Genomic DNA, 27,025 nt, shown 5'->3' with positions numbered 1-27,025 from the left:
TTTCTGAAATAGCAATCAAAATCAAATGGGCACTTTAAAATTTATGAGTCTTAAGATTACAAAATAAGATCAAAATGCATTTTGAATCTGTATATGTGCCTTTATTTAGGTACAATAGCAAAGCGTAGCATGGTAAGAATGATTGGATGTTATAAATATTATTTTTAGAGAGAAATGGCATTAAAGTGCTTTATGATTTAGAATTTGTCAAAATTATCATTTGCTATTTGACAAATTAAATGTCTTGAATCTGCACTCCCTGCTCCCCTAGTTCCACAGAGACTACAGAAATTGAGTAGTCAAACACAGAATTTCAGATATAAAAAAGAAAGGATATAAAAATATATAAATGGAAACCTAATTCTGTCATTTGAAACCTCTCCTTATTCCCAGGACGTTCGGGAACATAGTCACTTTCATGCAATCCCAGAAATCATTGTGTCACTTACTATAAAGCTATTCTCAGCATCACATTCTATATGAAAATGAAGATACCAAGAAAACTATATTTCAAATGATATGAAATTATTTCATTTTAATGTTGTTATTTTATTGCATGTACTGTGAGGGTTATATATAGTGAGGACATTTCATTAGTAATAGTACTTTGGGACAGGAAAACAATCATGATGTGATACATTATATAGATTGTCTTGTTAATTTAGTATATTTCTGCAGGACAAGAGATTCTGTGTCAGTATAAGCACAGGTTTTTTTTTTGTTGTTGTTGTTTGTTTGTTTTTTAATTTTGTCACAGTGTGATTTCATCAATGTGGAAACTTCTTCCATCAATGGAGATGGGCAATTCATTTGCATTTAATCTTTGAAAGCTCTTTGCAGCACTAAAATATTAAGTGCTTTGCCTATTGGCACCTCCTAGTCTGTAGTCAATGAAGAGATTAAACTCAGATTTTCTGTTAGTCCAAGGCGAGGCCTCCATTTTAATCCCAGCACGGTATTAGCTACTTTATGTCTTTGGGCAAATAGTTCCACTTCTTGAGCCTTAATTTTTTCATCATTACAAATAAAACATAAGATCAGATGGTCTTTATGTACCTTTAATCTTTTTTAGGGATTCAAAGTACCTATTGTGTGATTTACTATGTTTATGATTCCTTCTGTATTTCTTCTTGTTTTAAAATTACATATAATACAGAAAATATTGGTGAAATAGGAGAGATACAATGTTTAGATAATATACAGTGCTTATCCTCAAGCACTTTATAATCTGGAAAAGGACATGACATAAATTAGATGCATATAATATTCAATTCTGAACAATAAATGCATCGAGCAGTTATAAAACATAATGTTAGAGGGAGGCCTGAAAGAGAAAGGAAGGGGGAAGGCACTTCAGAGGAAGTACCATTTGAAATTATCTTTATAAGTACTATAATAATGAGGAGCCTTAGATATTCTACATATCTATTATGACTCTTCTAAAGGAATTTTCTAATTCTAATTTTAGAAAATTGCTTTTCTAAAGGAAAGCAAAACCAAGGAATAAGCTTAATTCAAATTTTTTAATTGCTCCCTTCGATTGTCATTATTTGACATTGTTGTTTAAATTGGGTACACTTCTTTAGCATTTTTTAAAAAACAAAATGGTCACATAAACAAATGCCCAAATTTAATGGCAGATGTCATCCTAACTTTCAGGGGGGGAAAGGAACATACTTTATGTTGTTTCCTAATAAAATTCTAGAATGGATTATTAAAGATGTTTTATTGTTTGTGAGTAATTAGAAAAGAGTCTATCACTAAGAGCAAGCATAGGTTCATTGGTAATAAGTCATACTAAGCTAATTTTCTTTCTTTTTGACAAACTGTAGTTCCTCAGGTACATAGTAATTTCCTCCATAAATGTTTTTTATATTGTACATAACTTTAAGGCATAAAGAGTACTATTAATTTAGAAAACAGATCAGGGGAATGCCTATAGATGAAATGATAGTGAGGGCTGCATGTACATCACTGTTACATTCATTAAATCAAAAGACTAATTTTTCAATCTCATCCTCTAATTACATAGACTTACTGAAATGTTGTTAGTAGATTTATAATTTTCTGGTTTGCAATCAATTAGTTCTTCAGATTAACATCTTACATTTTTATATTTTTAATAAACTAGCTCAAAACATTGAAATTCTTCATTTGAAAGATTTTTAACATATTAGAAAAGTATGTTTCCAGTATAGCGATGAGAGTTTTCATAGGTGATACACATTATGTTCTGCAACAATATCATATAAAGATAGAAATGTTTCCAAGCATCCCCTTTCAAAATGTGTTTTTTCCCTCAAAGGTATATTACTTTCTTACTCATTGTTAGAACATCATCTTCATATAATCCTGTAAATATATAGAAAAATAATACAAACAGATTCTACTAATAATATTTTTCCAATGATTAAGTGGTCAAAAGTTATGAAGAACAGCAGATCATTATTGACAATCTATAAAAATTGAACCATTTACTTATAATAAAAGAAAATTAACCAATACAATACTGATGTTTCACTCTATACTCAAAAAAATTGACAAAGTTGACAAAATTTGCGAAATGTCAGTGATAGAGAAGTTACCAATAGGCAAGCACACTGATAAATAGTTACTGAAGTTGTAAATTGTTCCAACTATTTTGGGGGACACATTTTTTGAAATTACTCTTAAAATGGAGATAACTCTCAGAACCCATTTTTAGGCATATAAAACGAGGTCAAAGATAGAAAAGAGAATAAAAGTGTTTGAAAGATTTTGTTTTGGTAACACTTTCTAAGTAAATGCTTAATGGTGAAATATTTTATTTTTCCATTACTTGAATCTATAACTGCAAATGTTTTGACACTGTTATTTATCTTTTCTCTTTTTCTTCAAATACATATTTTATTTGTTCTGTGTTTCATTTAATAAATTTATGAATTCTAATAAGTTTATAAATGTTGAAATTAAGCAGGTAAATATTTTAAATACCCAAATGGAATTTCATCATTTTGAAAGGTTTTCTTAAATGATTAACCAACAAGTTCACAAGTATTTATCAAGTTCCTACTGTATACCAGGAAGTATTCTAGAAGAGTTTTAGGTTGATAAAGATAATTTCAAGGATTGGAAAAAATGACTAGGCTCTCTAACTTATTCTTCAGCATTTAGCAGTGTCTACAAATGTGTATATGTTGTAAACATAATATTATATAGGGATATGGAAGTAAAACAAAACAAATATATAAATATGCTAAATACACTTAAATTTAATCCGCATTACTGACATTTTCTCAATCACTTTCTTAAATTTAGATAATGAAGAAAACAATAGATCAAGCCCTAATTTATATAAAGCATTTTCAGATTTCTGAGGTGTAAATGTTCACACTGAAAATTTAACAAAACTCTTGAGTTGTATGAGTTGGCTCCCTTCTATCTGTAACTGGTGCCACTAAAAGGTAAAAACAAAATCCAACACAGAGCTTAATGTGGTAAGAAGAATGGAACAAAAGGAAGGGGCTAAGTTGTGAAAGGTTTTAAATGTAACAGAAAAAAAAAAGATTTTATTTTGATTCTAGGGGCAATGGAATGTTACTGGAGATTGAGTAAGAGGATGATATAGTCAGATTTGTGCTTTAGGAAAATCACGTTGGCAACTGCATAGAAGATGATTTGGAATAAAAAGAGACTTGAAGCAGTCAAAGCAAGCCAAAGACTATTACAATAGTCCAAGCATGAGGGCATAAAAGTCTGCCTCAGATTGGTGACATTATGTGTGAGAAGGCAATATATACAAGAAATGTAATGAAGGTAAAAACAAGACTTGGCAGCATATTGGATATGTGGGATGTATACAGGACAGGAATAATAAATGACTCCAAGGTTGTGAGCCTAATAGCTCCCTTGGCAACATCAGGGAAGTTTGGAAGAAGGAAGGGTTTTGAAGAAAAGATAATGAGCTTTTTGGGGGGATACTTTGAGTTTGTCATACCTACAGATATCCAGTTTGATATGTTCAGTAAGCTGATAATGATTTCTGACTAGAAACCAGGAGACATGTTAGGGATAGATATGTAGATCTGTGAATCATTTACCAGCAGATGAAAATTAAACTCATGGGAGCTGAGGAGATAACCAAGAAAAATAATATAGATTGAGAAAAGAAGAGGATTCAGGAAAACTCTTGGATGAAGTTCATTATTAGTGGGCATGACTTGGATGAAGATGTTGCAAAGGAGGTAGAGAAGGAGCCTTCTAGAAAAGTAAAAGAGTCAGGAAAGAATAGTGTCACAAAAACGTAGAAAAGAGAGTGTTTGATTACTAAATTATAATTTTTTTTAAAAAATAATGCTTCAGAGAAAACAATTACCTTTTACTATGAAAGACACAAGAATTATAATAAACCCTAATAAAAAATTCTTTTAGGAAAATAATTTGTCAAATTGATACAGCTTTGCAGTTGCAATAGATAATAATTAGTAATAATGATGAACAATAATAATATAAATTCAATACTTTACTCAGCTTCATTTCTTTGGGTAGAAATTTCATACTTTAGTAGCACCTTGCACCATGAAGTAATCAAAGTAAAGACACTGGCTTATTTTTTTTTTTTAAGATCACACAGCATATAGGCACCAGGGAAACTAGTGAAGAGTTTTATATGTAAAATAAAGACGGAGTAATTTTGGAAAAGAGAGCACTAAAATTAAGGCAAAAGGTAGAAGGTGATACTTGTTTTGAGTCTTGAAAGAAATAAGGGATTCTAAAAGTTAGAGATGAGAATAGAGTACAATGCAGATAAGGGTTTTCTCTTCCCCAGGATTTAATGTGGCATATAATATGTACTTTGAAAATATTTATTTGACTAAGTGACTAAAAGCAATCAGTGCAAATCAATTGACAGAACATGAAATGTAATATAGGAGGAAGGGAAAGGAAAAATGTCAGCTTAGCAAAGTCAGAGGCTGGAGGAAGTGTTGTAATGCTACAGTTCTAGGAAGTGAGGTAGCAATCAGATTTGGAAGAACTTAAAAGGTCAAATGGAATAATTTATATTTGATCCCAGAGATAATTAGAAACCACGGGAACTTACTGAATAGATGAGTGGTTTGCTTCTGGAAAAGGTTCCTCATTTGTAGTAGTCTTTAGGTGGAGGCTAGATAACTATTTGTCAGTAGTGCTATAAAAAAGGTTTTTATTCTTTGGGGAAAAGTTGGACTAGTTCTTTTTCAGTTCTGCATTTCTATGATTTGAAGTACCTCATTTTAACAATGTAAAAATGATGTTTTTATCATTTCATTTATCATTTTAATGAGAGACAGGGAAAAATTAACATTTAATTATTGAGATTGGAATCAAGAGATGGTTTACTATTTTGAAATGATATAATGAAAAAAAAAGGTTACTGCTCTCCTTACTAGTTCCCATTTTATTTTGAACTGAACTCATCCTGTCATCACCATCTGGACTAGTTATTAATAGAGATAAGATGAAAGAATAGTATGGACTACTAATTATCTTCCTCTGTACTCTGCAAAGTGGTGGTTGTCATTGCTGCTATTGTTATCACTGTAAAACCTTCTCATTGCTACCCACACTGTTTGTCCCTATTCATGTTATGGTTATGTCAATTACCATAAACTTTTCCTTATGGGTGAAGAGGATTTGTGCAGTGCTATCCATTTATGACAGAATAATAAGGGTAAAAAATCATTCAGAAAAGACTAGAGTGAGGGAGATTAGGAGGAAAGAGGACAACAAAGGGAGTATACATATTCCTGACACTGAATAATATGGACTATTTTATCTGCGCCACTGTTTTCATTTGTTTTTAAGGAATCAAGCTCACAATTCCAATGCTTTGTCAGCTATTACATCTCAGTGTCACATATTATAGACTTGTAACTTGTCCCATTCCAATGAAATGGATGAAATCAGTTCTGTACAAAGCAAATTTTAGTCTTTTCTTTTTCCACCTTTATTACTTTGAAGCAATTTAGATCTCTACTCAAACTCCCACTAAACCCTAACACAAATATATGGAACAATTTTCTGATTTATAGTGATTACTTACTCAAAAGCAGTGAATATATTTTATGCTGTAGGGAATAATCAAAAAGTTCCTAAATCTGTTCAAGTAGCTATGTATGCAAACAGGTATTGCCAGTGGGTTTTTGTGCTTAGAAGTACTTTAAAAAAATGTTCATAACATCCTTGGTCATATGTTCCTAAATAATATTTAACTAAACAAGTAGCTTATAGAAAGATTAGAAAAATTAGCCATCTATATAGCCCTAAAAACAAATGGTATTTAACATATGGCTGATATTGTTTTTGTATTGCAGCAACTAGCACAGTATCTTGAATTTAGCAGTAATACCAAAAAGATTTGTAGAATTGAATTTTAATGGGGGGAAAAAAAAAAAACCATTTTTCTTTTCTATTGGAATGTTTACCTGTCACATGAATGTTTTTCTTGCTGTTGTTGTTTTTGAGGTTAGTTCCAGAATGAAAATGATTTTGGTGAAGAACACAAATATTTTCACTTGTCAGATAGACAATGAAAACACTGTATGTTCTCTCCTGTATTAGATGTCAGGAATTCAATGCCCTTTTAGTACTAATCGACTCATTTCAGATACCTGCTGTCATCTACTATTTTTTTTTTGATTTTGCAAATAATTATTAAGCATTTATGATGTTCAAGGCATGCTTTTAAGAAGATCCTATTTTATCCCTTTTTATCATATTTTGCATTATGCTTCAACTAGTAAGCCATAATCTCAAAAATCTCTTGAAATATAGTGGGGTAAAATTATAAGTAAATAATGTTTGCCTGTATAAGTTAATTTGCTAACAAAATCAAATATTGAAAAGTGCCATTACAAACTATGCTTGTAAATATAGGCTGGTTATTATATATCTAAACATAGTACATAAAATACTTATACTCTAAGCAATTTCATGGACCAAAGATAGAAATCTAAGAAGGACTCAAGTCTGAGTCCCCAATTCTCCTACCAACTCTGCTTGTTGTTTGGCAAATCATTTAACATCCCTCTGACTTATATTCCCCACCTGTAAACTAGAGATAATTATATCTGCTTTGCCTAACTAATGAGGTTGTTGGGAGGATACAAATAGGTAATAGATGTGAGAATATTTTGAAAGATAAATGGAGGTGGAACAGGGTTTGCTAATGACAGATATTCACAATGAATGTTAAGGAAAATTAGTTGATATTAGTTAAGTATGGATTAATTACTTTAAATCACTTGGTATCTCTTAGGAAAACCAAATGAGAAATACAGCCATACTTCGAAAAGAAACAAACTCATCTCATGAAAGGTATATGAAAATATTATTGAAAAATAGGAATCTAATACTGAAACATGAATAAAATCAGTTTAACAGCTTATAGGTGATTAATATTCACTTTAAGTAAAATTTGTAACATATATGTAATGTATATATGTATACATATTTATAATGCATATTTAACTCATCAATTATTTTTGTTTTTTACATAATATAGCCTAGCCAGATTTCTTAGCAATTTTTAAGTATTTACTTTAAATGCCACTCTCAAACAACTTCAAAAGGAATTTTCCAATGTTATTTCTGCTCCATATGCCCAATTTATTTTATTGAGCTAACTGGATGAACACATGTCCATTTCTAAATTTATGGTCCTGAGATTCTCTGGGTACTCTCAAGGTAGAAAGCATTAAGTGGAAAACTTTCTAAAAAATACTAGCTGTATTAACATAATATGTTAAAATGGATTTTGTTTTTAAAAAATAAAGTAACATGAATCTTTAAATCTTTATCTTAAATTTTAACTTAATATACATCTTTATCTTAACTTTTTGTGCTTACCTTTTTGTTACTTTATTATTTTTTCTCTAAAAATAAGGCCTTCCATTATATAGGTGATTGTTTTTAAACTAATAGTTCATAATGAGGATTCCTAACTTGGGATTCAGAAATCTGTGGACACTGTTCAAATAGTACAATTTCATTAATTTAGATGTGGAAGGGAAAGTACATTTTTATTTTCACTAACTTGTACCTGAAATTTAGCATTACTTTCAATTATGGATATAAGAAAGCTCTATAGGCCTCAAGGATCTATATATACAGAAAAAAGATTAAGAATCCTTGGTTTGTAAAAACCAGGGAGCCATGTAAAACCATTTCTGAATCATAAAAATTGCCAATTTTCTTACCTCCACGCTCCTTTTCTCAATTTAGCAAATTTTCCACATCACATTCCAGCAAAATACAATGCTATTACACATGCTTTAGATTTCTGAATATATTTGTGAAACAATTAGGAAGCACGATATTCTGAAGTGAATATTTGAGTTATTTGCTGAAGATGATTTTTATTTCCTTCTTCTTTGGAAGGTTAATTAATTACACTCTTCAGCAACAAGACTACCTATTCACTATTTTTGTACAACAGAATTTCTTGGGGTTGTATAATCCACAATAAAATGTAACTTGGAAGTGAAGGCTCCACTGATGAATGCCAAAAAATCATGATTGTAAGAAAAAATACAAACACAAAATAGTATAATTCTGCCAATCAAAAGAAGAGGAGACTGAAAGTCTTATTCGCAGGAATGCCTTCCCAGGTTTCACATGTCCTTGGTGATGCCTATTAAGGAAGTGATCAATACAGAATGACAATAATAGTGTCAAATCCCTTTATGCAAATTTTCTGTTTAAGGAGATGGAGTATTTTAGCACCTAGAAAATTAGAAAGCATGTATTTTTCTTGTGTCTTATTCCCTGTTTGTTTGACCCTTTTTAAATGGTTTGATCTTTCTTAATAATCAGCTCTTTAATTGATCCTCCAATTTGTGGTTTATCCAAAATTGTTCCTTTTCCTCTTTCCTACTTTTCTTCTAAGTCATTAAATTGATAATTAGAAAGTGATTTAGTTAATTCTAATAATCATCTCTTAAGAAATCTGACTGGCAATTTTATGTAACTTTTCAAATTCTTTACTCCTTTATAGTCAATGCTAGAAACTTCTTATCAACATTAAAAAAAAAAAAATCTTATTTCTTTTTCCTCTTTCTTTTGTCCAGTCATGATTTTTAATTTTTAATTTACATCTGAAATTTTAAAGTTCCTTGCCCTTATTGAATTTTGTCTGTATTCCCCTATCCCTTGCTATTTTTTGAAAGCAAAGTTACTTCTATATAATTTCAGAAAAGCAAAATTAACTACATTTTAAGCTGTTAGGGCTTAGATAAATGGTGTGTGTGTGTGGATATGTGTGCGGATATGGGTGTGTATAGCAGGTCCAGTAACAGTTACAGTAATATTGGTACTAGTACTGGCAGTGGTTGTAAGTACAAATAATACAATAATGGTGGTAGTAGTGAAATGAAAGATTATTTTACCCAGTTCTTTCTTCTTCTTCTTCTTCTTCTTCTTCTTCTTCTTCTTCTTCTTCTTCTTTCTTCTTCTTCTTTCTTCTTCTTCTTTCTTCTTCTTCTTCTTCTTCTTCTTCTTTTCTTCTTCTTCTTCTTTTCTTCTTCTACTTCTTCTTTTCTTCTTCTTCTTCTTCTTCTTCTTCTTCCTTCTTCTTCTTCTTCTTCTTCTTTCTTCTTCTTCTTTCTTCTTCTTCTTCTTCTTTCTTCTTCTTCTTTCTTCTTCTTCTTCTTTTCTTCTTCTTCTTCTTCTTCTTTTCTTCTTCTTCTTCTTCTTCTTCTACTTTTCTTCTTCTTTTCTTCTTCTTCTTCTTTTCTTCTTCTACTTTTCTTCTTGTTTTCTTCTTCTTCTTCTACTTCTTCTTCTTCTTCTTTTCTTCTTCTACTTCTTCTTCTTTTCTTCTTCTTCTTTTCTTCTTCTTCTTCTTCTTCTTCTTCTTCTACTTCTTCTTCTTCTTCTTCTTCTTTTCTTCTTCTTCTTTTCTTCTTCTACTTCTTCTTCTTCTTCTTCTACTTCTTCTTCTTCTTCTTCTTCTTCTTCTTCTTCTTTTCTTCTTCTTCTTCTTCTTCTTCTTCTTCTACTTCTTCTTCTTCTTCTTCTTCTTTTCTTCTTCTACTTCTTCTTCTTCTTTTCTTCTTCTACTTCTTCTTCTTCTTTTCTTCTTCTACTTCTTCTTCTTTTCTTCTTCTTCTTCTTTCTTCTTCTTCTTCTTCTTCTTCTTCTTCTTCTTCTTCTTCTTCTTCTTTCTTCTTCTTCTTCTTCTTCTTCTTCTTCTTCTTCTTCTTCTTCTTCTTCTTCTTCTTCTTCTTTTTTAATATCATTCTAGCAGGTAGCTTAACCCCTTGCCTTTATAAGTTTCCTGACCATACCTTAAGTCATGGGTTTCCACCCATGCACCAGCCTCTTCTGGGAGATGACCCCACAGCCATTGACTTTAAGCAGGAATTCCATCGAAAAAGCAAATCAATTGAAGAACCAACTGACATGGATTCTCCTGAAATTCAAGAACTGGAAAAGTTTGCTAATGAGTTCAAATTGAGAAGAATTAAATTAGGTAGGTATGTGTTTAACCAATTATAGTTAAGTATTGTTCTGGGTCTCATATAGTTCTATAAAGTTTAACTATCCATACAAGAGTAAGCAAGGACAAGTAATGCAATTCCACAATCCTAATATGTTTTTAAAAATTAAAGAAACCCTTTTTCTTCCATACTGCTGTGTTACTATCATGGTACACATATGAATGCCCTGACTCATACTCTAAAAAACACTAACAAAGCAAAGAAGAAATAATGTCAAGTTCTCAATAGTCTATATGCATTATAAAATAATTGCCTGATTCTTTCTATGATAATATGCCAAAACATTGGCACATTTGAGATCATTAATGATTACAAAACAAGAAATATTATTAACAATCTCATGGGCAGGTTAAACAAATATTGTGGAATGAACTCCAGAGTTTATTTTTAATGGAAAGATATGGAAAATCATTGCAAAAATATGCTATCCTGTTAATTGGGGTTCATTGTACTTATGACATCATGATCATAAAGATGTAAAATGAAAAAGTAAGAATAAAAATTCTGAAATGCTTTTGTTAAGGTAGGAAAACATTCAAACAAGCAAAAATGTCCCAGCGGAGGAAAACAGTGATAGTGTAAGTTTAAATTTGTTTAAAATACCAAAATTCCTTCCTACCTTCTTCACCTGCAAATAGAGAATGGAAGGGGTTACCATTCCAACATTTTAGTTCTAAAAGTAGCTATAATTAACAATTTGCACTTGCTTAAAATGCAAACTATTTTCCAAAAAAAGATTGTTCATATCATCACATAATGGTCATTCATAATCTAGAATATAATTCCCATCTTTGAACTGATAGAAATTCATTTCATGATGACATTTATCATGGTGAACCATAAAGATTCCTTTTTTTGCCTTAGGCATAAAAATATTATGTAATTACAGGTAATTGTGAATATAAACAACAGCTGGTATCTAAACAATATGGAATTTCAGTTTTCTGTTTATATTACCACTATTCTTCTGCTTTTCATGTTTTATCTCAACTTGTAATAAAAAAAATTGTTCTGGATCATTATTTTACTACAGCCCTCTTGATAAGAGATCAAAAATAACTTCCAACAAATTGAATAAATATCCTCAACTATGTCCTGAATTATGACATATGATTATAGTTTCCTAAGATGCTGATAAGGAATATCAGTACCAGCACAACAACACAATTCAATTTTAAAATATTTTTGTTACATCATTTTATCAAAGTAGAAAAAAACTTACTTATTGGGTATTATGAACATTACTCAGCATAATATTATCATGATATGTTTAACCAATCTATTAACCAGTCCAGAATAAGATCTTTAGTTTAAGATGACTTCATAAAAGTAGTGGCAACTTCGTATTCTATTTAGCTGAATCATATAAATGAAAAATATAGCAAAGGAAAATTTCTTCCCCTGCACTGGAGAAAAAGTTTTCCATTTATTAGGTGGCACACCTTGATATTTTCAAAAGAGGATCAATGATTTTTGGATCTCAAACTCTTGTCCAGAATCTATTAAGTAATCCAAAATCACCATTAATTGTTGGCACAATTAATAAACATTTAATAATACACAAAGGAAGATAATTTAAGATTTTTACCAATAGCCAGTGTGTTGTGGGGGAGGAAAGAAAAGGCAATCTGGAATTTATAAATATATATTTTAACAATTATTTCAATGTAATTGCTTTCACTTGAAATCTGCATTTTTATGCATTTAATGATAATTACTATTATAGTAATCATTGTTATTTGTGTAGTTATTTAAGACTTGCAAAAGTTTTTTACAAACAACTTATTTTATGTGAAGTAGAGATCACTCTTGTTGCCATTTTACAGATGAATAAATGAAAGCAGCAAGCAGAGTGATCCAAGGTCACTCAACTAGTAGGTATGTGAGGTTGGATTCAAACTCAGAATAAAATAAATAACAATAAAATGAAAATAAAAATAACTATTCTTGTAAGAGATTCATAGTCTTAAAATGTCTTGCAAAGGAGTCCATGACACACACAAAAAGGTTAAGAACGTAGTAAACTTAATAAAATAACGTTGTTGTTGTTGTTCATTTACAGGCTATACCCAGACAAATGTTGGGGAGGCTCTGGCTGCAGTACATGGCTCTGAATTCAGTCAAACAACTATATGCCGGTTTGAAAACCTGCAGCTCAGTTTTAAAAATGCTTGCAAACTAAAATCAATATTATCCAAGTGGTTGGATGAAGCTGAGCAAGTAGGAGGTACCATAGCTACATTTCTGCAATTTCTGAAGTTTTACAATAATCCCTTTATGGAAAGATTAATGATAAATGAAGAAATTTCCCCCTTTTTTAATGTTAAAAAATATTTTTTAACTGTACACTTTGCTGTCCAATTTTCTCCTTGAAAAGAAAGAATTTAAAAGTAGAAATAAATGTTTTGAAAGGAAACAGCATTTACCAATGAATTAATGAACTGTTTAGAAGTATTAAATATAAATGATAGTAGATAAGGAGATAAAATTATAATTCATTTAAATAGTTTCTCTTCTACTTTTTAAGTGTAATACATGAAAGTTATAATATACGAGTATATTTTTTCAATAGTATATAGTTTTCAGCATTCATTTTTGTAAGATTTTGTGTTTTGAATTTTTTAACCTCCCTTCCTTACCTCCACCTTCCCCAAGACAGTAAGCAATCTGATAGAGGTTAAATATTTACAGTTCTTTTTAAACATAAGTGCATCTCTGTCATGTCATATAAGAAAAATCAGACTAAAAGGAAAAGAAAAAAAAAAAAAAACATGAGAAACAAACAACAAACAAAAAAGGTGAAAATAATATGCTTCAATCTACATTCAGTCTCCATAGTTCTCTCTGAATGCAATTCACATTTTCTGTCCTGAGTCTATTGGAACTGTCTTGAATCACTACATTGTTGAGAAGAGCCAAATATATCACGATTGATCATCACATGATCTTCTTGTTACTATGTACAATGTTCTCCTGGTTCTGTTTATTTCACTAGACATCATTTCATGTAGGTCTTTCTAGGCTTTTCTTAAATCAGCTTACTCATCATTTCTTATAGAATAATAATATTTCATATTCATATATCATGACTTTTCAGTCATTCCCCAACTAATGGGCATCCATTTAATTTCCAGCTCCTTGCTACTACAAAAAGAGCTGCTAGAAACATTTTTAATATACATGGGTTCTTTTTCCTTTTTAATTATCTCTTTGAGATATAAACCCAATAGTAAGACTGCTAAATCAAAGGGTATGCACAGTTTTGTAGTCCTTTAGACATAGTTCCAAATTGTTCTTCAGAATAGTTGGATCATTTCACAACTCCACTAACAACAAAACAATGTTTTCCCATATCCCCTCTAGCATTTATCATTATTCTTTCCTTTCATCTTAGCCAATATGATAGATGTGAAGTGGTACCTCAGAGTTGTCTTAATTTGCTTTTATCTATAAATAGTGATTAGAGCATTTTTTTTCCCTGATGAGTAGAAATGGCTTTATTTTCTTTATCTAAAAATAGTCTATTCATATCCTTTGACCATTTATCAATTGAAGAATGACTTGTATTCTTATAAATTTGGGTCAGTTCTTTATATATTTTAGAAATGAGGTCTTTATCAGAAATATTGGCTATAAAATTTCTTCCTCAGATTTCTGCTTCTTTTCTAAAGAAGCTGTATTGGATTTGTTTATGTAAAACCTTTTCAATTCAATGTAACCAAAATTATCCATTTTGCATTTCATAATGTTCTCTAGTTCTTTGTTGGCTATAAATTCCTCCTTTTCTCCACAGATCTAACAAATCTAAATCTTGTCCAAATCTTGAACCCATTTTAAGCTTATCTTGGTATAAAGTTTTAGATATTGATCAAGGTGACACTATTTTCCAATTTTCTCAGAAGTTTTTTGTTTTTTGTTTTTACTTTTTTTTGGTTAAATAATGAGTTCTTACTCCAGAAGCTGGAATCTTTAGGTTTATCGAACACTAGATTATTATAGTCATTGACTATTGTGTCTTATATATTTAACATATTCCACTGATCCACTACTTTATTTTTTAGTTTGTACCAAATAGTTTTGATGACTGCTGCTTTAAAACACAGTTTTAGACTTGTTATAGTTAGGTCACTTTCCTTTGCATTTTTTTCATTAATTCCCATAATAATGAATATTTTCTTAACTTGACATTAGTTAAAGCATCCCACAATGCAAATCTTTTAAGTAAAAATAGAGTTGCTTTTGAGATAGCTTATTAATACACTGCTAAAATAATTTTCATACTAGTGGTAAAAAAGAATCATCAAGTTAGAGTAGGGAATGAAGCGATATAATTTGAAAACATGTTTTAAACCCTAAAAAAGTTATTTTTATATGTAAATTGCTACAATAGGAAATAATTGTAAATTTTATAGTTATACTTTAACAATTTCCCTAGTAATAATTTTATTCTATCTTAAATGAACTATTTAGCACAGACACCATAATATTTAAAGAAAACATTATGAGGTTTAATTCTACAATGTTTTAAAGAAATTGAATGTCATAGTTGTTTTTCTCTCTGTATTTTTCTTTCTTTGTTCTCCATAAATACAGCTTTATACAATGATAAAGTGGGGGCAAATGAGCGGAAAAGGAAAAGGCGAACAACCATAAGGTAATTATCTATTTGAATTACTAAAAATTGCTAACAAAATGCAGTAATTTATTAAGGGCTAAAGCATATTATTATTATCACTATTATTATTGTTATTATTTTTGGCCAAGTCTGCTACCTTCTGGACTTCAGCTGAAATGCTACCTCTACAGCAGAAGAAAAAGGATCCCCTCTGGTGCTTAAAAGCCTCAAAGGCTAACTTTCAGTTCTTTTAGAAAGGTTTATGTGGTCATCTGACTAAAGAAAAGCAATTTTATTTTCTCCAAAAGGCAGCTAGCCATACAATAAACATTTATTAAATTGTGTCAGACACTGCTAAGCTCAAGGTTTTTGGTGTCTCTCAAAGAGACGCAAAAAACTAGCCCTGTCCTTAGGTGGCTCACAATTTTAAGGAGAAGTGAAAAGTTTGTTAGCAATCCAGAGTCTTAGCTTAGGGGCGAAGATATTTTAGAACAGAGACTAAGTCTCTGGACTACTTCTTCCTACTGGCAGAATACACAATCTTGTTCTGAAGCCTTGATTTAATTTGGCCTTAGAAAATCTCCTTTAATTCCTGTCAGTTTGTAGTAGTCCATGTACATTATCAGTTAAACCATTTAGAAAAATACATGCTGACAAACTTCAAAAATTATATGGGTCTGATGTATCACAATTTCTCTCAATACCTTAAGATCCTCTGGGCCTCACAAGCAGATAAAAAGCAAGAATTAAAGATGTGGGGGAATAAAGCAAGGCTGTTTTATTGTTTATGCTTCAATTCCTCTCTTCTAAATTCTTGACTTTTATGTTGAATAACTGGCAACAAGTCTCTCTTTCTTTGAGTTACCCTATGCACAAGCAGTGCATAGTTTTAAAGTTGAAATGAATTTTAGAGATCACCTCCTTCAACTTTGAATCTCAGCATGTTTATATGACCTTTCCAAGGTCACACAGAGAGAAAATCTGGCATACAAACCCAGATAAAAGAAGTATTGGGGGATAGGAATTTTTTTCCTGTTTGTATTGCCCAAATCACTATATTTTTCAAATGATTTAGGTTTTTATAAAAGTTTAACTAAAGATTCAATAAAAAGTTATTTCCCTTGTGAAGAATATAGTGTCCTCTTAAAAGGAAACTGGTGATCTGTGATCCCCTTGCTATTTCTGGCTTTAGATAGTAAAGAGAAGCTCAGTTTTGACTATTCTGCTTTTATAAGTTAAGTTTTAGAGAAGCATATTAAGAAGGGTTTTAGCATTGTAAATATTTTCTAGTTCTTAAAAATCATTTTCAGATACTTCTTAGGAATTTAACACCAAAAGGAATAGATAATTGGATCTGCCAGTTCTCACTTAAATAAAATAATTTATTTTTTCCCCCAGCATTGCAGCTAAAGAAGCCCTGGAGAGATATTTTGGAGGACAAAGTAAACCCTCTTCTCAAGAGATTATGCGGATGGCTGAGGGCCTGAATCTTGAGAAAGAAGTAGTGAGAGTTTGGTTTTGCAACAGAAGACAGAGAGAAAAAAGAGTGAAAACAAGTTTACACCAGAATTCATTTCCCTCCATTGTTAAGTAACATCAGGAATATAGATGAAATGTGTTAATTTAGAGACATGTATCTCTATCATTCATTTTCCCTGTCAAAATCTAGAAATTTGAGTTGCCTCTTCCCAAACATAATTATGGAAAGTAAATTATTATATTATCCAATTTATTTCTTTAAAATCATTCAATACTTATTATAACACTATATTTTCACTTAAAATATTTTTGTTCATAAGACATGATACATTTTAGGCAAAAGATGGCTATTTATGGAATAATGTGATATTTACATATGGAGACCTGTTAGTGTACAGGTTTGTTTTCACATAGTCTGCTTAGCCTATCTTTATTTCTGAGTTTCTGAGATATGAGATAGATAATGAAAGGCTGTCACCAACAAGGAAGAGGGATTAAAAAAAAAATCTTTTTAGTGTCAGTTACACTTCTATTATCAATTCTTACAGTTTGAATTAAAATATTTTGATTCACTTCCTTAAGGATTGTACTTCCTTAAAGATCAGTTGTGATTATCAGTAAACAGTCATGTTTTAAATTTCCTTAAATATATTAGAATTTTTATATTAGCCAGGATGAAAGTCAATAAGGAATAAGGTGTTAGAACTCTAAATAAAACTCTCCTTTTGAACTTTCTAGGTAATTCTTTTCAGACATTAAATTCTTTGGAGATTAATTATAGTTCATTCACATCATATGTTCATCTGAATATACAATCACTATTAACTGTGGCTATATGCTTGCTGTTAGAACCCATAATGTTACAAACCCAGGCTGTTCTAATATTCTGCAAGTGAGATGATGTTCTCCCACAAAAAGCCAACATTATCAGGTTAGACTGTATTTTATTAGCAATGAAAAGATTAAATCTGCTCAAAGTTTTTCTTTCAATTCATAGGAACATAGTTAAGTAGAACTTGTTTAATGTTCAAAAATGAACTATTTGAAACTTGGAAACAGTGGCAACTGTCATGAAAAACAAATCCACAAAATAACATTTTGCTTTTGTGTGTGTATAGTGTGTTTGCCTGCATTATTTTATGTAAATGTACCTTTAAATATCTATTTTCTAAGTTGTAATTTAAGAATACTTACTAAATAAACCATATACTCCACAGTCTCATGTTTTTGTAAGTCAATGTTAATAGACCAAATCCTGAAAGTACTATCAATTATAACTTCATTGTAAAGTAACTTCATATTTTTTTCTTTCTCTCTTTTTTTTTCCCCTTTTCCTTAGATTATAAGAGTTCTTTAGGAACAAGGACTATTGCTTGCCTTTCTTTGCATACCCAACACTTAACAGTGCCTGACACATTAGTAGGTATTTAATAAATTTTTTTTTTTTTAAACAACACCTTTCCAACCTTTCCTCCTTTGGTTTGGGCCTCCATGACACTATGATTATTTGTGCTCAGTATGCTCTCTGCCATTCCATTTATGCTTCAATTTTGTTTCAACATACAGGAACTCTCAAAAGTCTCAGTATAGCTCCAGTGCTAAGACTCTGGAGAGGCAAATCTAAAAGTCAGATGAGTTGGATTCAACTCTTATTTTTTCCATTTGCTACTTATGTGATTCAGGGTAAGTTATAATCTGACTGCAAAACAAAGATAAAAATGCTTATTCGTCTTATTTCACAAAACTGTTAGGATTAAGTGAAATAATTTAATTGAAAGTCCTTTGTAAATAGAAAAATACTAAATATCAGTAGCTAGCAAAAGGACAAGAGTGGGTTTGTTTGGTTTTTTGTCTTTACATCCCAAGTAAAATGTCTGGCACTTTAAAGTGTTTAATAAATTATTGATGAATTGAAATATAAGGTAGGAATTATAAGATTTCAACAATTTAATTGGTCTAGTCCCTTTTTTCCTTTTGCATAGGATATGGTAAATGGCTAGACAGCAATTTGTATAAAAAAGATCTAGAGTTTGGATAAATAGTAAGCTCAGTCTAAACCAATAGTGTGATAAGTTAGCTAATAAAGTCTATACAATCTTAAACTGTATCACATTGTAGTGTCTAGAATTGTTGTTATGGGCCAGAACTTGAAACAAGGTACTAAGTGGAATTGAGGAGACAATGGTTAAATCTAGTTTAGCATTGATTTAATGTTACAACAAATAATGGTTTCCTAGTGATATAATGATTGTTTTATATTCAGTGTAGAACATTATAAGCAAGAAGTTCTCAGGGCCAGAGGAGATAAGCACACTAGAAGCTCTCAGAGGCTGAGACAGATTCATTCCATCTTCCACCTTTGTGGTGGCTGGAAGTTGAAGCACAAACTTTTAGATTCTGAGAGATTCAGAGGGCAGAGAAGGAGGAAAGAGCTCAAGCTCTCAGAACAAAGGAGAGACATAGGCCTCTAAGAAAGCTAACCAGGCCCCGGGAAAAGAGACAGGACTTTGAAAGAGATAATTGTGGTGTTCTTCTTATTTAATATATAATGGTTCTCTGGGAGCAGGTTTCTTGGGGAGGTAGCCCTAGTATCAGTTCAGATCAATAATCACCCCAAATGCAGCCAGGGATTAAAGTACAGTCTTTTATTGTTTCTTCCAAAATCTTATCTCCTTCACTTGGGGTTCAGCTAGTTTTCTGTAAGTCTTCTCTCTCCTTGGTTCCAAGAGCTCTTGCCACTAGTCCTTTGCCTCTTCTCCCTTCAGCCTCTAGCTAGCACAAAGGTGGAAGATGGAATGAATCTGTCTTGCCTCTGAGAGAGGGCTTCAACTGAACTGACTGATGCTCCCTTCTCAATCTTTTCAACTCAACTCTGCTGACTGAGATCAGCTGTATTTATGCTATCTCAAAAGTTGACTTGACCTCTGAGAGTGGGATTATAGAATCCGAGAGTGGGATTGTGGGTTTCTGACTTTGAATACTGACTTGTGAATCTCCAAAAAGTGTGAACTCCAATGAGTACTTAAATACATTAGTGAGCTAGAGAATTTGCTAAGTACCATGCTAAATTAGGCAACTGACATCACTTTGTAAGGATTCTAACAGATAATAAAGGATTTGGACTTTAATCCCTGGCTATTAGTATGGTGATTACTGAACTGAAACACAGGCAGACCCCAAAAAACCAAACCAACAGAGAACATTAGATTTTGGTGCCCAACATGAGGCCAAGAGCCTAAATCTGTGAAATTAGGGTGAGTACAAGAAGGAAACTTTGTAAAGGGCTAAAGTCAACAAAGGAGAAGATACATTCCTTTTGATCTGGAAAAAATTAAGTAGCTAAATGGGACAAATGTTTAGAAAGGAGATTTCTCCACCAAAAGAAAAATTTGTTGAAAACTTGGTTAAACTTATGAAAAACCAAGGTTTGATTGTAACTTAGGAGCAGATTATTTAAACTTTTAGAAACTTTACAATACACATCTCCTTGGTTCACTAAGATAAAAGAATTAGATCCAGAGGAGTGGAAATTAGTAGGAGAGCAACTATGTAAATACTACAATGATAATGGACTTGACTCAATTTCCAAAGAAACACTTAACACATATAATTTAATACAATAAATTTTAGGAAATCATATAAGTTATGGAATAACAAAAAAAAAGAAAGTGCAGGAGGGGCAGGAATTTGTAAATTAGGTGAAAAGGATGAAGAATTAGACAAGAATGGAATTAAGTACAATTCTGAGTGTGGTGCTTCACAGCAGAAGCCATTAGGGCATTCTGCATCTCATGACTCTACCCCCTCAATTAACCCTTCATGGATGGAGGGAGGAGGAGGCGGAGAGGCAGTAATACAATCAGCACCACCTATGAAGCAGCCTATGACAAGATTACAAAAGGCATTAAAGCAAAAAAAAGGACAGGATATATCTGATTTAATAAATGCATACCCTGTGATTGAAGAGCTTGACTCTTCAGTCAGCAAAGGAGAAGATACATTCCTTTTGATCTGGAAAAAATTAAGAATTGAAAAAGGGTTGTGTTGGAGACAGGAAACAAAGAGCCAAGAAGAACGTGACTACCTGTGCGTAAACTCTGATACTGTTAGCTAAAACCTTATTGTGAACAAACAATACCTCCTAAATTCCTGAGACAAGATAATGTGTGTCCCAGGAAATTGGCCATATCCGCCCAGGAACTAGATAACGAGTATGCCCCAGGATGTCAGCCACACCTGTGGTCTGACATTCTTCTCTTTACATTGCAACCCCCCACCCAGAAAACGCAGGCAGTCAAACCATATATAACTAAGCGCCTTCTTTCAATAAATGAGACTTTTTCCACCGCAATGTAGTCTCCCTCCTCCTTCTCGCTCGTTTCTCTTGCAGGTCTTGTCCTCCTTGACACCCCACAAATCACGAGGTCCTGCTGGGTAGGACAGGGTTGCACTTTTTATGGGGCCACATCATCTTATGTTAAGATGTTACTAGAGAATTTGACTTATGAAATCTTAACCCCCTAGTGATTGAAAATCCATAGCAAGAACATGTTTAGAACCTGGACAAAACTTGTTGTGGCTTTTGGAATATAGTGAATTATGTAAGATTCAAGCCCAATGAAATAGGCAAACTGGAGTTAACATATAAATCACTTTTGACCAACTAGCAGGTGAAGGTCAGCACATGGACAATTTAGCACTAACTAATTACCCCATAGCAGCGTATGAGAAAATTGCTGCTGCTGCTGCAATAAAAGCATGGGGTTCCCTCCCAGGAAAAGATCGAGGGGAAGCCTTCACAAAAATAGAGCAAGGTCCCAATGAATCTTTTGCTGATTTTGTGGGACATCTGCAGACAGCTGTCACAAGAACCACTGGAGAAAATGCAGCTACAAGAATAATGATCAAACAACTGGCTAAAGAAAATGCTAATGAGGTTTGCAGAAGAATTATATGGGGACTACACAAAGATGTTCCCTTAGAGGAGATCATAAGATTCCGTGCCACAGTGGGCACAAATGCCTTTTATACCCAGAGGATAATGAACATAGAAAGACAGGGTCCCTCTTGGCAAGGGACTTCTAGAGACTCGCCAATGATTTCAGTGTGGAAAAATTGGACATCTGAGAGCCCAAAGTGGTATAGAGATAGAGTGAGAGGACAGGATGAGAGAAGAAGACCTAAAACCTTTTGTCCAAAATGAAACCGAGGTTTCCACTGGGCCTCAGAATGTAGTTTGACCCAGAGAAATGAGAGGCGGGGCCCAGCTCCAAGATATCAACCAAAAGACAGGTGGGGCATGATGGCAGCCAAGATTACACCTTTAGAAGTTCAGGACTCTGATGTGATCAATCAGCAAAAAAGTAATCAGATGGCGGAAAGGGATTATATGATCAATCAGCCAGAAAGCAATCAAATGGCAGAAAGGGATTACAATTGGGGAGAATATAGTTTGTTTTTTTTTTTTTTTAACCCATCAGAAGGGCAGCATCGAGTGGGAGCAGCTCCAATGTAATTGCTAGATGATGTGGAGAGATCCAGAAAGTGATAAATAGAAGGAACTAGATAGGTTAACTGCTTGGGAGAAAGGGTTTACTTCTATTTCTACAGATGCAGAAGGAATCAGATGGGTGCCAATGAGCACCTGGAGAGAGACAGAAAAAGAGAAAAACCTTGACGCAAAAGAGAAGAACTAATTACTATCTGACACTGAAAGGGCATGGGTGATAATAAGACTCTTATAGAACTTCAAAACCCACAGGAATTATTGGATTTCCTAAAATAAAAAAAAATTGTTATTAAGACTGTTACAGAACTTCAGAACCAGCAGGAATCGTTGGATTCCCAGAAATAAAAAATTGTTGATAAAACTGTCGCAGAACTTCAAAATCTGCAGGAATCATTGGATTTCTTTGACACATGATGAGACTATTGCAGCACTTCAAAACTTGCAGGAATCATTGATTTTCTGGCACATGAATTAATGGACAATAGATTCCTTTTGGACCATTTCTAGGACTTATGGACATGTATAATTCCTCATGTTGATTCATGTTATTTGTTACATCACTACTAGCCTGTGCTACTGTGCTTATATAATTTGTGTAATTATGTGTAATACTTCCCATGTTAATATTATGTATACCTGTTTCAAGTGAGACCCTTCAGAAACCCACTAATCTGATTTGATTTCCCATTTCCTTTGGTGTTTTCATCTCCCTTCCTGAGATGTCAGGGAGGGCATGATCACCTCCGTTTATGGTGTTTTCACCACTTTTCTGAGCAGTCAGGGAAGGCATAATCACCTCCTTTTGGGGGTTCTCACCTCCTTGAGAAGTCAGGGAGGTCATGACCACCTATGTTCTAAAAACAAAAGAAAGTGGGAGATTGTGTGTGAGATCACATTATCACTCAGCTGTGCTCTTACTGCATGTAGAATATTGGGTCCAGTTCTAGGCACCATATTTTAGGAGAGTATTGATAAGCTGTAGCATGTTTAGAGAGGGCAATCAGGATGGTAAAGGCCTTTAGTTTAAGGGTCCACATTTTTCCCTCTTTACCATAATTTGAAAGTTTAAGTATTTTTTGTCTGTTTTCTCCATTATATTTTGTAAGAATTTCATGTGTTATTAGGAAGTATAAAAATTAAATTGCTCTTTTTTATTTTTATATTTCATTTTAAAAAAGTTATATCTTCAATATGAATTGCTTTTAGCAACTAAATACTTATAAGAAAGATTACTGAATATAGCATTTATTTTTGCCGATAATATAAGATATACATATACACTATACATATGCACATAAATAGATACATATATACATCCTGCCCACACACATATAAGTATTTAATATTTAATTTTAATTAATATTTAATTAAAACTTTTTTGCTAAATATTTTTCTATGCCTATCAATTTTGATATGGATTTTTATTTTGAAGTATGCTTTTATTTATAGCTATATTTTATTTTCTCTTTCATCATTTAAATGCAAATGATTTCTGCATTAGTCTTACTTGGAAAGCATTGTGATATTTTTGAATTAGGAATCCATAGGAATCTCCTTATTATAATAGTGGACCCAGGGATTTAGGAATAGGGTCATTATAAAGAGATTATTAGAAAGAAAGATCAAAGAATTGGGAAAATGAAAAATAATTCTCAGCAAGGTCAGGGCTAGAGAGATGGGCCAAGAGTGTGAACAATCTGATCTATTCAAAGGATACTAGATGAATGGCAGTAGATAACAATACTTTGGAATAGACCATTTACTTTCTTAAGTGTACGAGGTATTTGAGAGGGTAGAAGTTTTAATGAACAAAGTGGGGCTAGAAACAAGAATAAAGGAAATAGTCAAAACATTAAAAAAAGTCACCTGTAAAATGGAATATGCTAGCCACTAGAAAGAGCTTGAATTATTCTTCCAGAGAAATGTAATAAGCCCAAAAGACATTAACTTTAGCACTCCAAATTAAATTTAGGTTTAAATATAAAGCCCTTTGTTTGATATTTAAGGTTCTTCACAATCTGTCTACTTCCTACCTTTCCAATTTTATCACACTTTAAACCATCTTCAACTTAGGTATGGTATTGGACTATTTGCAGTCCCTAAAACATGAAATTCTATTTCTCATTTCTGTCTTTGCACTAATTGTCTCCATGCCCCATTCTCTCATTTCTCTTAGTTTCTCTGACCTCTTTCAAAATATACTTCAAATCCCACCTACTTTGTCTTTCCTATTTCCTCCATATCCTGAAACTTCTCTCATATTTCCCATCTACTCTATTTGTATCTACCTAGTTGTCTCCTTGAGAAAGCAACTTGAAGGCAGAGATGCTGTTTTTGATTTCCTTTGCTGATTTGATGAAGTACTGTGGAAAGCTAGGTTCATACCTGAGACAGATCTATTAATGAAATGACAGACTTCTGATTTAGAGAAGAGGAATGTGTTGATGAAACATATTAAAGGAGAATTGGGTAATGGAAACTTACTATTATTTTAGCAGTTGCTCCTACTAGAATGGGCATAATTCAGTCACTCCTTGCTGAATGATCTAAATAAGCATAGTATTCCAGGAAGAAGAAAACTTAGACTGCAGCCACTTTTTCACTTCAGTCTCTTAGAAAGTGTCCTTTCTCACTGTTGTTCATTGATGCTGTCTGTTGGATTGCCACTTGCTCTCAACTCTCCTTATACCATTCTTTGAAGTAACTTAAAATCTGTTGCTGCAAAGGAAACTTCCATCTTCCCAGTTCCAATGCCCCAGTAATTACTCTTCCCAAACTGAGAAAATCACTCTCAGAATCTTTAGCAAATTAGCCACATTCCCAAGGCATCCAGTCTAAGTGTTGCCAGAATGATCAATGTATGAGGATTGGTTGCCAAAACTTATTATTTAGTATGGAAGATTGACATCCTAGCTGTCTTCAAGTATTTCAAAATTTATTATCTAGGAAAAGGATATCTCTGGCTGAAAAGAACAGAATTAGAAATAATACGAAGAAGTTGCAAATAGGCTACTTTAGAATTATGTAAGGAAAACCTTCCAAATCATGAGAGTTATCTAAAAGTGGAATAAGTTTTAACTGAAAAGGATTCCCATATTTAAATGGGTTGGGCTATCTATACATTTTGGATAACATTTTCAATTCAGATTTTGTGAATGTACTTGATGTAAATAGCTGACATTTAATATTGGTGCTTTAAGATTTGCAAAAGCAATTTATATCACAAGTAATTCTTGTGTAATATAGTTAGATCTGAGATGAAGATTTGATCTTGGCCAGGATTTTGGGAGAAGTATTAGAGGAGAAAGGAGAATTGTACAATAAAAGCTTAAAATCTATATTATTTCTGTTTTACAAAGAGAAAACTGCAACCTAGAGGTTAAGTGACCTATTTTTGGGTCACACAGTAAGTGGTAGAGAGGGAATTCTAATTTATAGATTCCTAGATCCAAATCATAAATCCTTCCATAATAACCACATTGCCTCTACTTGTATTTTCTTTGCCTTATATTTATTTGTGATTTACCTAGGAGAAATGGAGAGGGCTGTAGAATGTGACATAGCAGTTTGTAGTAGACTATACTTTCCAGAACAGGAAGGCACTTAAGAAGGTAAATATGCTTGACAACAGAATGATTTGTTAATCAAAAAATTGGCAAGAGAACAATTATTAGACCCAGATACAATACAGATTCAAATTCCATGTTGAAAAAATAGAACAAAAAAATTAATGAAAAAATAAAAGGATTAAGCATTAAGGAAGATCAAGGAGGATTATGGAATAGCATCTGAAAAGGAAGATTCAAGAAGGGAGAAAGTACTTTTTAAGGAAAGGTAAATAAGACAAAATAGAGTAATTAGAGGGTACAATAAATTGAGAGTTGATTGATAGATTTACCAAATAGTTGAAACAAAGAAGAGGCTGGTTCAAGAAATAAAGGAGATGACAGGGTGTATGAGCACTTGAAGCACAGTGTAGAATGGCCATTATTAACAGGTAGATGAAAATTGACTGTAAAATTAAAGTTGAGATGTAAATACCCTTGCAGTATTTTTTTTTTTTTTAATTTGCAAATCTCAACCTTAGAGTGAAGTGGAAATTGGCATTGTATCTAATATATGATGTTTGAATTTTCACCAGTCAGTTGACTCTGTATTCCAAAAGTGGGCGGACATGCTTTCTAAAAACAATATAAAGTGTCTTAAAGAATAATTCTCTATATTCTAGGTTGGTAGAGACAATGACTATTTCTAATGGAAAAGGCTTCAATTGGATGGGAAGGTAAAAAGGGAGAGAAAAGATCTGAGATGAAAATTTGATCTTTGCCAGGATTTTGGGAGAGCAGAAGTATTAGAGGAGAAAGAAGAAGTGTACAATAAAAGCTTAAAATCTATATTTGAGGATCTTCCTGAAGAGAAAGCTTAGTTTTGAAGAGGAAACATCTGCTTACCTTCCAAGAAATACAATAGAAACACAAACTATCAACTAAGAAACCATTGAGTAAAGATCAAAAAAAGGCAAGAAAGGTAAGAGGAATTGTAGATTCCTTGACCTTATGTTGACAGTTATTTATAGAACAATAAATAATAAAGTTCTACTTCTTTCCAGATCACATTCAAGAAATGACAGTTGTTATGGGCCAGAACTTGAAACAAGGTACTCAGGGGAATAAAGACAATGCATGGTGGTTAAAAGTTCTCTAGTTCAGTACGTGTACTTAGTACTTAATATAGTCCCATAAGATTCACACCTATGATGAGAGCATATAATCTTGGACAAACTCAGCCAACATCAATTTGGAGAGATTCAGAGGGCAGAGAAGGAGGAAGGAACTTAAGCTCCCAGAACCAAGGAGAGAGATAGGCTTCTAAGAAAGCTAACCAGGCCCAAGAAAGGAGACAAGA

The 27,025-nt window shown here is 32.4% G+C and overlaps 1 protein-coding gene across 1 annotated transcript in view; it reads left to right on the top strand.

Annotated features, from left to right (window-relative positions):
- POU1F1 (POU class 1 homeobox 1) overlaps positions 1-16,726 on the top strand; it is a 28,054-nt gene extending 11,328 nt beyond the window's left edge. Inside the window, exons 3-6 of the mRNA XM_051990557.1 lie at positions 10,265-10,489; positions 12,580-12,744; positions 15,111-15,171; positions 16,531-16,726. Of these exons, the coding sequence (XP_051846517.1) occupies positions 10,265-10,489; positions 12,580-12,744; positions 15,111-15,171; positions 16,531-16,726 (647 nt within the window). The remainder of the gene's footprint in view (positions 1-10,264; positions 10,490-12,579; positions 12,745-15,110; positions 15,172-16,530) is intronic.
- Positions 16,727-27,025: the final 10,299 nt, after the last annotated feature.

This window comes from Antechinus flavipes, chromosome 3, assembly GCF_016432865.1.
Source record: "Antechinus flavipes isolate AdamAnt ecotype Samford, QLD, Australia chromosome 3, AdamAnt_v2, whole genome shotgun sequence".
NCBI lineage: Eukaryota > Metazoa > Chordata > Mammalia > Dasyuromorphia > Dasyuridae > Antechinus > Antechinus flavipes.
This window is presented reverse-complemented; position numbering and strand designations above follow the sequence as displayed.